At 46.0% G+C, this 13,397-nt stretch overlaps 1 protein-coding gene and 1 long non-coding RNA gene across 2 annotated transcripts; both read right to left on the bottom strand.

The window, feature by feature from the left end:
• Window positions 1-451: 451 nt before the first annotated feature.
• LOC125945901 (uncharacterized) lies at window positions 452-8,863 on the bottom strand. The gene is made up of 3 exons (XR_007467196.1): window positions 8,587-8,863; window positions 2,473-2,547; window positions 452-583 (listed from the first exon to the last, which is right to left on the bottom strand). It is a non-coding gene; the product is annotated as an uncharacterized LOC125945901 (long non-coding RNA).
• Window positions 8,864-12,272: 3,409 nt separating this feature from the next.
• On the bottom strand, window positions 12,273-12,969 carry LOC119453613 (peptidyl-prolyl cis-trans isomerase NIMA-interacting 1-like). The gene has a single exon (XM_037715674.2). The coding sequence runs from the start codon at window positions 12,845-12,847 to the stop codon at window positions 12,500-12,502; it is 348 nt and encodes a 115-aa protein (XP_037571602.2). The 5' UTR covers window positions 12,848-12,969; the 3' UTR covers window positions 12,273-12,499.
• Between the last annotated feature and the right edge of the window lie 428 nt (window positions 12,970-13,397).

The following is a 13,397-nucleotide window of genomic DNA, read 5'->3' as shown; positions in this document are numbered from 1 at the left end:
AATCAGCCCAACATGTGACCCTACTAGGCAGACTCGGCCCAGTGTGCTTGGTTCGCAGTGCGTTTCAAGTGATGAGCACTTGTTTGGGTGGTTTGCCAACCACTCTGTGCACATTTTCTCCCAAAATGTTCGGGCAACTTCAGCAGGTTATATTGCAATGAATACATTCTTAGTCTTCTCCATCACACGCGAGGGTTGCAGCTGCAGGTTGTTGTCGCACTCGTTGCTTTTTGGAAGAGCGTGCGGTGAGTGTAGCTAGCGCGGCGGTGGAAGACACTAAAACTCACCCCTACGTTACCACGTGTTGGGCCAACTCACTTGTCTTCAATTGTGCTCCGCAATGCTCCCTCCTAGCTCCTTGCTTCCTACGCGCCTTGCCTTAGCAGTTCCGTGACCTGTGAGACGCGACAGTCGCGTGCCAATCGCATGGAAGAGCAGAGCCACTTGCCTAGATTCCGTGAGGGCAGCTGCCGGATGAGGTTGCGGGTGTGGAAGGGGACGCTGGGCCGTCGCGCCTCCGGGCCACCTACGTCAAGTCGAGACGGGTGGACGTAGCCGTGCTCGTCTTCCTCGGCACTCTCCGCTGCACAAAAGGGCCAAGCTTTCAGTCGGAGGCCTTCGACAACAAGGATTGATAATTTGACTGTAGGGCTTAAAGTTTCAAGAGAGAGAGAGAGAGAGTAAACTTTATAGATAAGAGCACACGAGCATAGGTAGCTCTTCCGATGTGCATTGGGTGGTCCCCTCAAAGTTTCAAGAGAAATTTATTAACCTATGCAAAGAACCATGGTCTATGAGTTAATTGGCTGAAATTTCGAATTACCTTATTTTTTATTCCTGTGCAAAGAAAGAAAGAAAGGAACAAACAAGCAAGTAAGAAAACAGTCCAAACATACACTGTACAGGTAAGATCAAAAGTTTGTGGAATGCAAGATCTGAGGAAAAGCAGAGTATTTCCTGATCCCGGGCATGCAGCCTGCATTCCTTATGTGCTTACGTGTACCGGCACACGTGACCAACACAATGCTGCACTGTATTAAGGCTGCAGGCAACAACTGGCCTGACAATCAACTTTCTCGTGAAGCCCACACCCTGTAAAATTTTTACCGTGTCTGTATGTAAATATATGCATACAGTTGTGAGCAGTACGAGACGGAACACTGAATTAGCTTTCAAGCAATGATCCCTCGTGATGCGTGGATTGGAATCTTAGAGAAGTTGATGTAACACGTAGCTTTCCCTTTTACTTTCATGCAGGATATGTGTGTATAGACACTAGAGCCTTTTTCAAGGCAATTGAAGTGTGCTCTTTCATATTGCTTGGGAGAGTACATAGAGCAGCCAACATATATGGAAGTGGGTAGCCCACCCCCCTGCCACTTCCCCTCGAGAACAGGAAGATCATAAGCACTGCTCGATTTACTGACTGACAATGATTTTGTGGGTTTAATGCCCCTAAGCAACACACAGGCTACAAGAAACTATTGGAGGGCTCTGAATTAGTTTTGACCACCTGGAGTTCTTTGACTGGCAACACAAGCGCAGTACACGAATGTTTTCTGCCCCACTGGAATGTAACTGCTGCCATTTGGAATTGAATGTGCAACTGAACACCTTAGCCAGGCAGTGGGTCTAGGTCGAGAACAGCTCAACAGTCCAGTAAAGCCAGCTTAAAGAAGTTGACAAATAGCAATATTAATAATAATAGTAATAATCAACCAATAAATCAATCAATCAATCATTTATTTATCATGCTCAGGAACAACCATGCAGTCCGAGTGCTGGCGCACACATACATTAAAAGAAAAAAAAAGGCAGGGAAATATTAGTAAAACAAAATAATGATAATGACAATCAATCAATCAATCAATCAATCAATCGTGTTTATTTAATGTGTCCAGGACCAACCCTAAGGTCTGAGTGCTGGTGCAGACATACATTAAAAAACAACAACACTGGGGAATATCATAAAAAAAATAAAAAGCTGTAGAAAAATTCTTGGAAGAAAAAATTAAAATTTCAAAATTATCTGATTATAAGGCATACCGCAGTGAGAGACTCTAGATTAATCTTGACCTCCTGAGGCCCTTTAATGAGCACCTAAATAGTACACAAGCGTTTCTGCATTTTGCCCCCCGTCAAAATGTGACCGCTGCAGCCGGGAGTGAAACCCATGACCTCGTGCTTAGCAGTGCAACGTCACAGCCACTGAACCGCCATTCTGGGTTATAGAGGAGATTAGTTAAGGTTGCACAACATTTTAAAACCCCTGTGAGATGCATCGCAGTGCTGCTTTAAATCAAAATGAGAGCTTCCCGAAGGAATCAGTCACAACCATAAACATAAAACTGCAATCCCTAGCACGAGCACGGATGTAGCGGTCTGACAATCAGCAAAATAACAGACCGTTGCAACTCTGTGTGACGGGAACTAAAGGAAGCCTGAGCTGTAGAAGTGTGTCCATGCACTTACGTGCTTCCAGCTGGAAGGTGTCCGACGGGTGTCCAGGTCTTCCATTCTCCCTCGCACCCCGACCTGCCATGATGGCTGCACGGGTACCAGTGAAGTGTCAATCACTCACAAATGGGCAGCCAAATTTACTTGACACTTCATGTGTTGTACATTTTATATATAAATTCTTGCACGATTACTGTCGGGTAAAACCCCAAAGCCAGAGCACGCTTACTGGAAGCCGCACGTGCGACAGAACGTACATATGAAGCTACGTTCGGAGCTAAATATATTTTCTTCATGTCTAACATTTATTAGAAAATAGCAGCAATAAATGAAAACAGATCTACGGTTGAGGCCATGCAACAGAATTATACAAACCCTGCAAGGCCAGCCTAAGCTTTTAACCGAGATGAGCTCTGTCCGCTTTTCTTTGATAGCGCCAGTGGCCAAAGTACGTACTTTCTTGCTTTGCATCTAATGACTTAATATGTACAGAGTGTTCTTTTTTTTTTTTTGTAGCTGGCTTACATAGCATCCTGGGCCATGTGCAAATGAAAATTTTCGAGCAAACACATAGTTGTCAACCTTTAACTTGTTTTACTGAAACACCTTACACATAACATTCGAACTTGCAGCACAGGTTCAATCAGAAGTGTTTTAAAATATGCATGACAAGTTTAATTATCACTATTTAAATTTGTGCCTTTAATTTGATGTACTATCTTGCTGTGCCCATTTGTGCACACAGTGCTCCAAGGAACTGTAGCTGTAGAATATATGGACAATCAGACTGTAGACTTACGTTCTTATATCCAATAATTTCCTAAATTCATGTTCTATATATTGAGGTTCGACTGTACTGCAAACACTGCACAGCCCGAACAAGACAAATGAGTCACCGGAAGATCACGACTGGAAGCGATCAACAGTGGGCGAACAAGAGAAGCCTCAGCCCAGAGCTGAGTTGATAATAGCAGAAAACAACGATTAATAGTAGCAATAATACTGCTAATTAGTACCAAACTATGGCACACGAGTCCTGTCCCCCTTCTTTGCCTCATCCCTCATTTTAAGCACCTTTTTTAGAGGTGAACCAGAGCTGAGGCTTTCCGTTGTATAGCCACTGTTGTTCAAAATGCAGCACACTGCGCTTTATCAATACATAATACCAAATGACTCGCTATATGGACGAATTCAACTATTGCAGGTCCTTGTAATCGAATAAGGCCTGATATACTTTAAGTTGTACACAGACTTAGAAAAGTTTAGAGCACGCCGTAATTGAAATGTCACTTTTCTAGATAGCAAGGCGACTTCAGTGAAGCATTTCAGGAAATGTACTTTTTGCCCCTCAAGACTGGGGAATGACAAAAAAAAAAGAAAAAGAATTGGAGGTGGCCCAGCATTAAATACGCAGAATGGTACGAATAAATTTTGCGCATTCATAAAAAAGGAGAGACTGCCACATTTCTGTCTGTTACATTACATTACTTGTCAAACACGAAAGTGCTTTCAATGAGTGTAACACCAGCAAAGCATAAACGTAATGCTTCTTCTTTCAAATACTGCAGAGTTATTATTTTACATAATGGTTACGCTATGATGTTAAAGTGACAAAACTAAATTTGCTTAGGTGAGTATTTTTTTTAAAGCTACATCTAGATTTATTTGATAAAAAGATTATTCACTATTAATCAAACAAAATGAACATTTTTTTTTTCAATTTATCAATTCCATGCACAAACTATAGCAATGGTGTGCTAAAGTAATTTTGCAGGTTTCAAAGTACTTTCCCATACTTGTGATTGGGATATTTTAGCACAGAAAAAGTTCTCGGAACTTGCCGCGGACAGTGTTCAGTTTTTTTTAGACTGCAATGTCATCTTTGTTTGCTGTCAAGAGAGAGAGAGAGAGAGATAGAGAAAAATTTAATGTGAGAAAAGCAGAGAAGTCGGCGGGTACAGTTTTGTCTCTGGCCTGCTACTCTGTGTAGGGGACGGGCGGAAAGAAAAGGACAAAAAAAAAAAAAAAGGAGTGCAGATGACGATCATAATGTAAAGTGAACTATGTGCACGTGTGATATGCACACGTGTTCTGTGCACACACCTCACCCACGTCGCACACGCAAGCGCCTGTCATGTAGTTCTAGAGCCTGCTGGTGAGGTCGCTCTTTGCTAAACATGTCAAGAGCAAAGGAATCAAAGGTGGTAAACATTCGGCAGAGATCTGCTGGGTTGGAGATCACTGAATAAAAGAGTGAGAAAACTCCAACCAAAATTTTACTGCTGTTTCATGGCCCCAGAAGCTTCTGCACCAAAAGGGGTCTATCGTCCAAACCAGACAATGTGGCATTAGGTGTCTGACATTCTGTACGGTAATTGAGGCAGCTGCGGGGGATGTGCGAGATTGTCTCTGGAGTATCACATGCTGGGCAGTTGGGGTCATTCCTTGCTGTCTATATCTTCTCTGAAGAAAGGCCGTCAATATCTATGATGTCAGGGAGTACTGGTATGGAAACATATTTAATTTCTTTCTTGTTTTCCAACTTACTGAGCCTGATTTGGCTAACCTTTGTTTTATACAATGATTCCAGTAGGAATCATAATGTTTTGCAGAATATATGCCACATTAAAAAGAAAAAGCCATTTTCAGAAATGTGAGTGCCAGCAACGCCAATCAAATAATTTGCCGACTTTGTGCCGCAGATATATATATATGGCTGCCGTGAATTTCACGAATGCCCAGGCGTTGCATCACGCTGACGTTAGGGTTCTGCACTCTATTTTTGGAGCCTGCTGCATAATGCATATAACCAGCCTTGGGTCGAAATAAAAAGTGCTCTTCAAATAATCTGTTGTCATATTTCACAGCATTACGATTGTGATTTAAGATGTCTGAAGAACAACATGGTGCTTACAAAACATTGAGTTGTTGACAGTTTATGACAAAAACGTTCTTATTTGTTGCCAATAACTTCAGTGGGACTTCTTTTCCCCTCACATTTGATGTTCAGATGCACGTAATATAGTATTTCCTAATTCCTTTTTATAGCATATTTCACCGGTCCAACTTAACTAAAATATTCCTCTTCGGTGCCCCTTTACGCCCACCACCACCAAAAAGTTGGGTAATACACCAGGAGTTGCAAAGGGCAACTCTGGGAGCGTGATACCGCAAGGTTTCCCCAAAATGTGTGTATACTCTGTTTCATACTTAGCAGGCAAAGGCTGCAGAGGTTACGAAAGTAGTGCGATTGCAAAAGCCTCACTCTACACATTTCGCAGTGCAGTTGTGTTTTTATATGCGACGCTTTCCACAGAATAACTACTTCACATATTACAACTACAACTTGAGGACGTAAGATTAAGTCAAATTGCACATTATTTCTGCACCCTTGCACTGCCACGATATACGACATACCATGTCTTCTTCCCGAGTGCAAGCGTTGTGCTGTGGCTGCTGGTAGCACAAACGTGTAACTCTCCATGTTTGCTGGTAAACAAGCACTGCGTCTCCTTTCACATAATATTTATGTCACATTTTGCGACATAAAAGTACGAGACCTGATCTCACCTTGAATTAAATGATGCGTTCCCACATATTTCTTCCACATATAACGCATTATTTTTTAATTGCAAGTGCAAGCAATGAAAGTAGTCTCTCCATAAGATTTCGCGGTGTCGCCTGCTATGTATGGAACGGAGTGTGGTAGTGGCCGAGATAGAAGCAAACATAAGTCGTAAAGCGAATGTTGTGAGGAAGAAAGGTGCCCTCCATGAGCAAATTTTCACTCTGGTCGCCTACGCTAGTGCCCGCAAGAGAGATTTTGCTCGTGCCTTCTCCCATACTGGAGCAGAGTGCCCTCTTCCTTCTCTTGTCGCATTCCCTGTCCCTACAACTCCAGCATTGTTTCTTCTATCTCCCTTCACTTCGTGCTGCGTGGTGCATTTCTAGAAGCATTTGTGTGCAATCTGTGTTTCACAAGAATGCCCCAAGTTTCACCACTCCTGCTGGCTATTGGTGCGCTGCATGTGGCATGTGTGTAGCCGCGTTTTCATCAATGCTACGGCGGGGACATGTGGCACGTTCCCGTCTGTTTGAAAGAAGTTGAAATCAACATCTGGTGATTTGCATTCCGCTGGTGAGCAGAGGAGAACACATACCCACAGCTGTCTCTCTCTCGCATGAAATGTGCCAGCGTCACAGGTAACGCACGAGACGACTTACACTGTCTCGTACTACTCTCTCCTGTCCCACCGATGTCGTTCGCCTTCCTAGTGCGTTACCGCCATTCATATGAATGCGATGCGCTAGAAATGCGATGTGATGCGCCACTTGTTGCATTCATGTAAACGCCGCCTGTGACGTGGAAGCCCTATTGCTTGTGATGTCCCTCCTTAGCTTCGCCGGTGGCTCCTTCCCGATCAAAAGTTGTGTGCTGCTGCCTGAAATTTTGAGCCGCTTTCGCAGAGTGCATCAATGCAATACCTTGCTGACACGATCGTCAATATGTGATATATTCAACGCGACTCTCTGTTTGCAGTGCCTGCACATAGTGACAGGTCTTTCAAGTATGAGACCACAACATCTGGCAAAATGAACAGTAGGTGACGAATACTGAATACTGACGATCTTGAACTGTTGGCTGGTAATTACTGAAGTATCACTGTCAACGTGATCTTTGCTCTGACGACGCAATTGCTATATCCAAATATTTGTGAATGGTGTATTCATGAACAAATGCTGTGGTATAGTCTTGAATTGATGTGAGCACCACAAGTATAAATATACAGTAATCTAGAACAGACTGGTCCTATTTGAGGTTTGCTGACCGTGCTCGCTGCTACTGTTTTCATCTATTTGTTGCATTGTTTCCTGAGCACAAGCTTGGGCAATGAATGGTTCTATTCTTCTCATTTATCTCTTCGGCTAGTGTTTCTTAATTAGTCTGCGTAGTAATTAACTAGTAACAACATCTCTGTCTCTGTCAAAATTTTCTTCCGGAGAAGCTGAACAGGTCTAGTACTTTTCCCAGGCTTTCATAGGTTAATTTCGTAAAAGAAAGTTCCACACTGCCCAAACTATATGTGCTGATGAAGAACCCAGCCTCAGGTTTGGCAGTGAATAGGTCTAGGCACTGTGCCAGACCAGTAGGTATTTCACGACAGCCTCATTTGCATATCTTCATGCTGCACGGACAGTAACATCGACGCAAACACCGAACGCATGGTTTCCAGGAGAAAGTACAGAAATGAATGGAAGAACGCAAGTGTCACCCGTGGCTAACTTGTTACTGAAGGTGCAAATCGGACCTGACAGAGGTGTCGGCCAGCCTCGACTTATTCGAGCACAATCGAAGCTTCAAGAGTGATTAGGTGCTAAGGCAAGGGGGCGATTTGAAATCTAGCGTGCTTGAAAATAAGCGCTTCTTCTGCTTCTTTCTGGGGTTTTACGTGCCAAGCGCGTCGCAGCACCGCTGAACTGGACTGACAAAAGAACGACTGATAGGACTGGTGTCCCGGGCGCATACTTTTATCGATTGAACAATAATCAGGTTCAAGGACACCTGACATCGCTGGGTGTATCGGTGCGTATACGCACTTATCGCGCACAGGTTCTGCAGATAAACACGCACCGCTGCGCAAGTTCGACGTAAAGCCACGCATGGACAGCCTCCGACAGCTGTGCCACTGCCCTGTTCTGAGATTTCGGTAGAAAAAATGCGATCACGTAAACAACAAACACAGCCGCGCGCGTTACCACACTACAACTTTATTTTTAGCTACGGTCTGACATCACAAAATAATGCGAAGAAAGGGAGCCGTGCTTTGCGCGCACATCCGAAACACATATCAACCCGTAGGGGAATTGGTAAGGTAAAACTAAGTGTTCAAAGTCAGGTCGTTTCTGTGACGTGACAGCAAAACCACTAGCTGGCAGTTTTGACAAGCGGAGGAGGCTGTGATGAAACCATGGATGGAACAGTTTTCGACAACCCTAGAGCAGATGGCTGGGCCACATGGCCGCGAGCGAGACAGCCTTGCAAAGCAAGGCCGCGAGCTCGCGGTGGCTATAAAAGATTTATTTTCAGCAACGCTCAACTAAGGACGCAACAGCGGGAGTGCCACTGACCTGCGCTGGAAAAATCGGTGCTGGCAGCTGCGACACGGGCTGAGGAGTCACCGGCGGCGTCTCATAACGGCCCGGAAAAATCCTGCGCTCTTACATCAATTGTTCTCCCGCTGAAGAAAGATCAGTCAGCAACTCGGGCCATCATGTCATAACGGCGCATGGAACAGACGAAACTAGACGAAACTAAGCAGACCAAGCGAGTTGTTCCCTGTCGTTATTTCGACGGGAGCCGTGAGAACATTATTTTCACGGAAAGAGACGCGGATGTTATCTCGACGGGTACCGCGCAACGAGTGCGTATGGCGGGACATTTAAGAACGCTTCTAAGAGGTAATTATGGAGATGCGAGCCATTGACAATGTCCCTAATAATGTGGCGCTAGAATTAAATTCTTCCGATTCTTTGAATGGACTGTTGTTTTAAAGCAAAGCATTTGTTACCCAGTTTTGACGTAATTTTCTGAAATGTTTTTTTTTTTAACTTCACGAAGTACTTTCCATATAAGCAACGGAGTGAACTCAGAATTTTATGTAGAAACAGCAAAATATTGCGGAAATACGTGAATTCCGGTTTTCAGTTCTGATAACAGACGGCATTGACCAATTAACAAGGTATGTTACTCCCATGAATAAACACAAAAGACGCACTCAAAGGGCTCGTTATCTACAATATGCGATTCGCCAGAGTGTTTCAAGCAGTGTGTCGGAGTGGAAGGAAAACAAAAACGAAACGATATTTTTTACCGGAACGAAAACGTAGCCGAAAGGTAATTTATTATTTTGTTTCGGAGTGAAACCGAGATATTTTTGATCGTTTTTTGGTTCAAGGGGAAAGTGAGCAATCCACAACAACCGATGTTAGTCAACGTCAGGATCAGTGCGTATCTCAGGGGTCCGCATAAGCGCGTATCTCAGGCAGGCATAGTGCGAGCAGTCTATAATATAGTAACGTTGGTGCGAGCGATAGCCGAGGGTGCGACTGTTTTCACAACAAATCCGTGCAGGGGCGGGGCCTCGCCTCGATGACGTATCGCCATTTTATTTTTTTCCCTCTCTGTTTGGCGGCGCGGTCGGTGTGCGGCGCCTCAGTTCGGATCAGCTCATTCCACGTGAGCGAGAAGTTGGCGCGCGCATCATATTCGCGGCGTGCGTCGTTTTGTTTCGCTTGTGAAAGCTCGGAATGCAACAATGAGCGAGCCTCCTGACCGACAGAAGGTGATCGAAAAGTACCTCCAAGGGTTACATCATCATGAAGACGGCTACTCCCATGGCTACCTGAAGTCAGACGATGAGCGTAAGCTTTTTGAGAGGTCCTTGGCTGCCGTCAACGAGAGGTATGCTGTGCGGGCATCAAGAGACCTGAACAAGCCGTCTAAATGTAAGGATGTATCGAATGCTTCTTAATGTTTCGCTCTGCGCGTAGATTTATCATTGAAAAACGCAGTAGTAATTTTAACCAGGGACTCAGCCCGGCAGAACGACTTGTTTTCAGTTGCGGTTAGTGCACAACACTAGACAACTGATTTGTCTTGATTCGCCTGCTAGAAGATCGGGTTATCATTGTTCTGGTTACCGGTTCAGAGTTCCCCTGGCACCGATTTATTTCGGTTTGAGTGGAGTATTGTTCTGGTTACCGCGACATGACCCGATCCTCAGAAATTTTGATAAACGTAAAAATAACTGAACTGTTATCTTTCGGTTTCAATCATGATTAGAACCACGCATGCAAGCTAATGTGACTTTAAGAAAATGAGAAAGTCTGCCACTGTGCTCTATACATAAATGCTTCAGAGCTGCGCTTGGGCGTTTGTTTTGTAAGCATCTGCTGTTATGATCGGCTTGGAACTGCACCTGTTAAATGTGGGAATCAAGCTCGAGCGCCTTTCCCGTGACGAGATAATCCTCTTTCATCCCCGAGAGAGCGTCTGACCTCTACGGAGCAGACGAAAACGGCGAAGCTACCATGAAGGAGGACCCGAGGGAGAGGAGGTCGTCAACTTGACCGCCCGACAGAGGTCTGGCACTTCCACAAGTTCCTCGAAGGAGTCATCGGCAGGTTATGATCTTCCTGGAATCTGTATCTCTCCAATGTTGGAAGCAAGCCCCGGCGCTTTTCCCGTGACGAGAATCCCCTTCATCCCCGAGAGAGCGTCTCACCTCTACAGAGCAGACGATAACGGCGAGCTACCAAGAAGGAGGACCCGAGGGAGAGGAGGTCGTCAACTTGACCACCGGACAGAGGACTTCCCCGAAGGAAACATCGGCCACCACGAGGGGATTTAAGGCCGTCCTGGCCCCCGTGTTAATCAGAACCGCTCGAGACTCGGATAGAGTCAAAACCACGTACCAATGAAGTGAATACAATCTTTTCTATTTTTCGTCATCACGATGCCCGCCTTCATCGTCGTCTCCTGATTCCTGCGGTGACGACCCACCTCACCCGGTCGAGATTATATCAGCTGGTTGACAGCAATGGGATACTCCACCCTTCGTCCTGGCTTCAGCAGAATGGTGAGCGCTTGACTTTGAGAATTTGCCAGGTTTTAGCTTGTGTGTTTTCTAAAACGGCGAATTAGTTTTGTACGTGCAGGCTCCTGTTGAAAGCTTCCCCACCAAATAGAAAAGATTGTATTCACTTCATTGGTACGTGGTTTTGACTCTATCCGAGTCTCGAGCGGTTCTGATTAACACGGGGGCCAGGACGGCCTTAAATCCCCTCGTGGTGGCCGATGTTTCCTTCGGGGAAGTCCTCTCTCTGGTGGTCAAGTTGACGACCTCCTCTCCCTCGGGTCCTCCTTCTTGGTAGCTCGCCGTTTTCGTCTGCTCCGTAGAGGTGAGACGCCCTCTCGGGGATGAAGGGGATTATCTCGTCACGGGAAAAGCGCCGGGGCTTGCTTCCCATATTGGAGCGATGCAGATTCCAGGAAGATCATAACCTGCCGATGACTCCTTCGGGGAACTTGTGGAAGTGTCAGACCTCTGTCGGGCGGTCAAGTTGACGACCTCCTCTCCCTCGGGTCCTCCTTCTTGGTAGCTCGCCGTTTTCGTCTGCTCCGTAGAGGTCAGACGCTCTCTCGGGGATGAAAGAGGATTATCTCGTCACGGAAAAGGCGCTCGAGCTTGATTCCCACATTTAACAGGTGCAGTTCCAAGCCGATCATAACACTGCGCATGTTTTTGTTTTGAACATTGAATTAAATACATTCATTGAACATTGAATTTACCTCAATTCATTGAAAATTGAAATAGTCTGCTCACCCTGTACGCATCACAAAGGCACACTTACCGATCAGCTCTGATCACCACGAGGGCTATAGAAATATCACACTTTCACTGTCAATTTCTAATTTCTGCGCCGTAGGGAGGCACCTGGTTTAATAGTGTTTCACAACACGTCATGAATCCGTCGTGAGAAAGCACTGTATCAACGACAAAGAGGTTAAACGGACCGGACCGAGTTAGGTAAAACCGCTGAAAGAAGCGTCCAGCGGAAGGCCTTCGAAACTATAGCAAGTAACGCTGTAACCCTAACATAGAACTTACGGACTGGGACTATCGACAAATTAAACGCGTGGTACCACTTACACACCTTTTTGTGACTACTTTCATTGTTCCTGAAGCGCTCGCCAGCCTGAAATACTGCCGTAAACTAGTTTTATTCGGAAATCAAATAGTCAGTACCTTTTTTTATTGCTTCTATTTCTTATTGTGTAATTAATGCGAGTCAGCCTTCAAGAAGTCACATGAAGCATGCTGCGTGCTGACCACCACAGCACTGTCTTCTGCCAAGTTGTACGCTCAGCACGTGCGCCAGCCAACCCTTCTGTCAAGTGGCCTGTCAGTTACACTTCTGTCCAAAGCAAGTTACAGTGTTAGTTACACATCCCTGTCCAAAGCGCAGTTATGAACAGGGCCTAGGCCGTGCGTAAAATGAGGTGGACACCCGACTCGGTGAAGACTGGCTCAGAGAGTTCGCCAACCTTGAGAGCAAAGGAGGCGTCCTCGAAGGGCTTCTGCATTGCGCCCCGGCCGAAGGGGCCCAGGTCGCCCTTCTTTTCGGCCGAGCTGCAGTCGCTGAACTGGCTGGCCAGGTCCTCGAAGGTGGCCTTGCCCGACACAATCTCCTCCCGGTAGCCCTTGATGAGAGCGAGTGCCTCGTCTTTCGTGCGGGTGATGTTCTTCTCGCGCCACGAGGAAGGTCTCCGCGAGTCACGGTGCTTGACGAGAAGGTGCGAGCAGCGCACCTTAGTCGATGCGGCCATAGTCTCAGACGCGGGCTCCCTGCGAAGTTCTCACTGGGTCTCGTTGATGAGCGTGTTCAGGTAGTATGGCTCACCTATTGAGCGGCTGCTCCGTTTCTTCCAGCCTCTTGGTTAAACATCCGCCGTCCTGCCAACGAAAACAACAAAACTGATTAGGCCACGATCGCAGTTGGGCATGAATACAAAACGCACGTGCAGCCGCTTCTGCAATGCTTTTTGAGTGGAAGTAATGCGGCAGCAACGGAGGCTCACAAGAGACCAGAGGACATTTTGTCGATTGGCGATGGCTAGGAAGCTTGCGTTGGAAATGTCTATAGCCGAGTACAACTTTCTGTCGCCATGAAGGGAGGGCTACAGGGGCGGAGCTACTGCACATGTGTCACTGCAAGTATTCCGGCAGAGTTTGACAGCGCTTTATGCTTCTTGGATCTGTTACGACGCCGGATTGTCGTTCCTCGTAGCTTGCCGTCTGGCGTTACTTAAATGGTAGTCGTCCGAGCATGACGTGCCATGGGCATCAGGAGACTAGGTGACCGGGTAGAGATGACGA

The sequence above is a fragment of the Dermacentor silvarum genome, chromosome 5, assembly GCF_013339745.2.
Source record: "Dermacentor silvarum isolate Dsil-2018 chromosome 5, BIME_Dsil_1.4, whole genome shotgun sequence".
NCBI classification, from domain to species: domain Eukaryota; kingdom Metazoa; phylum Arthropoda; class Arachnida; order Ixodida; family Ixodidae; genus Dermacentor; species Dermacentor silvarum.
Note: the sequence above shows the minus strand (reverse complement) of the source record. Positions and strands in the feature narration are given on the sequence as shown.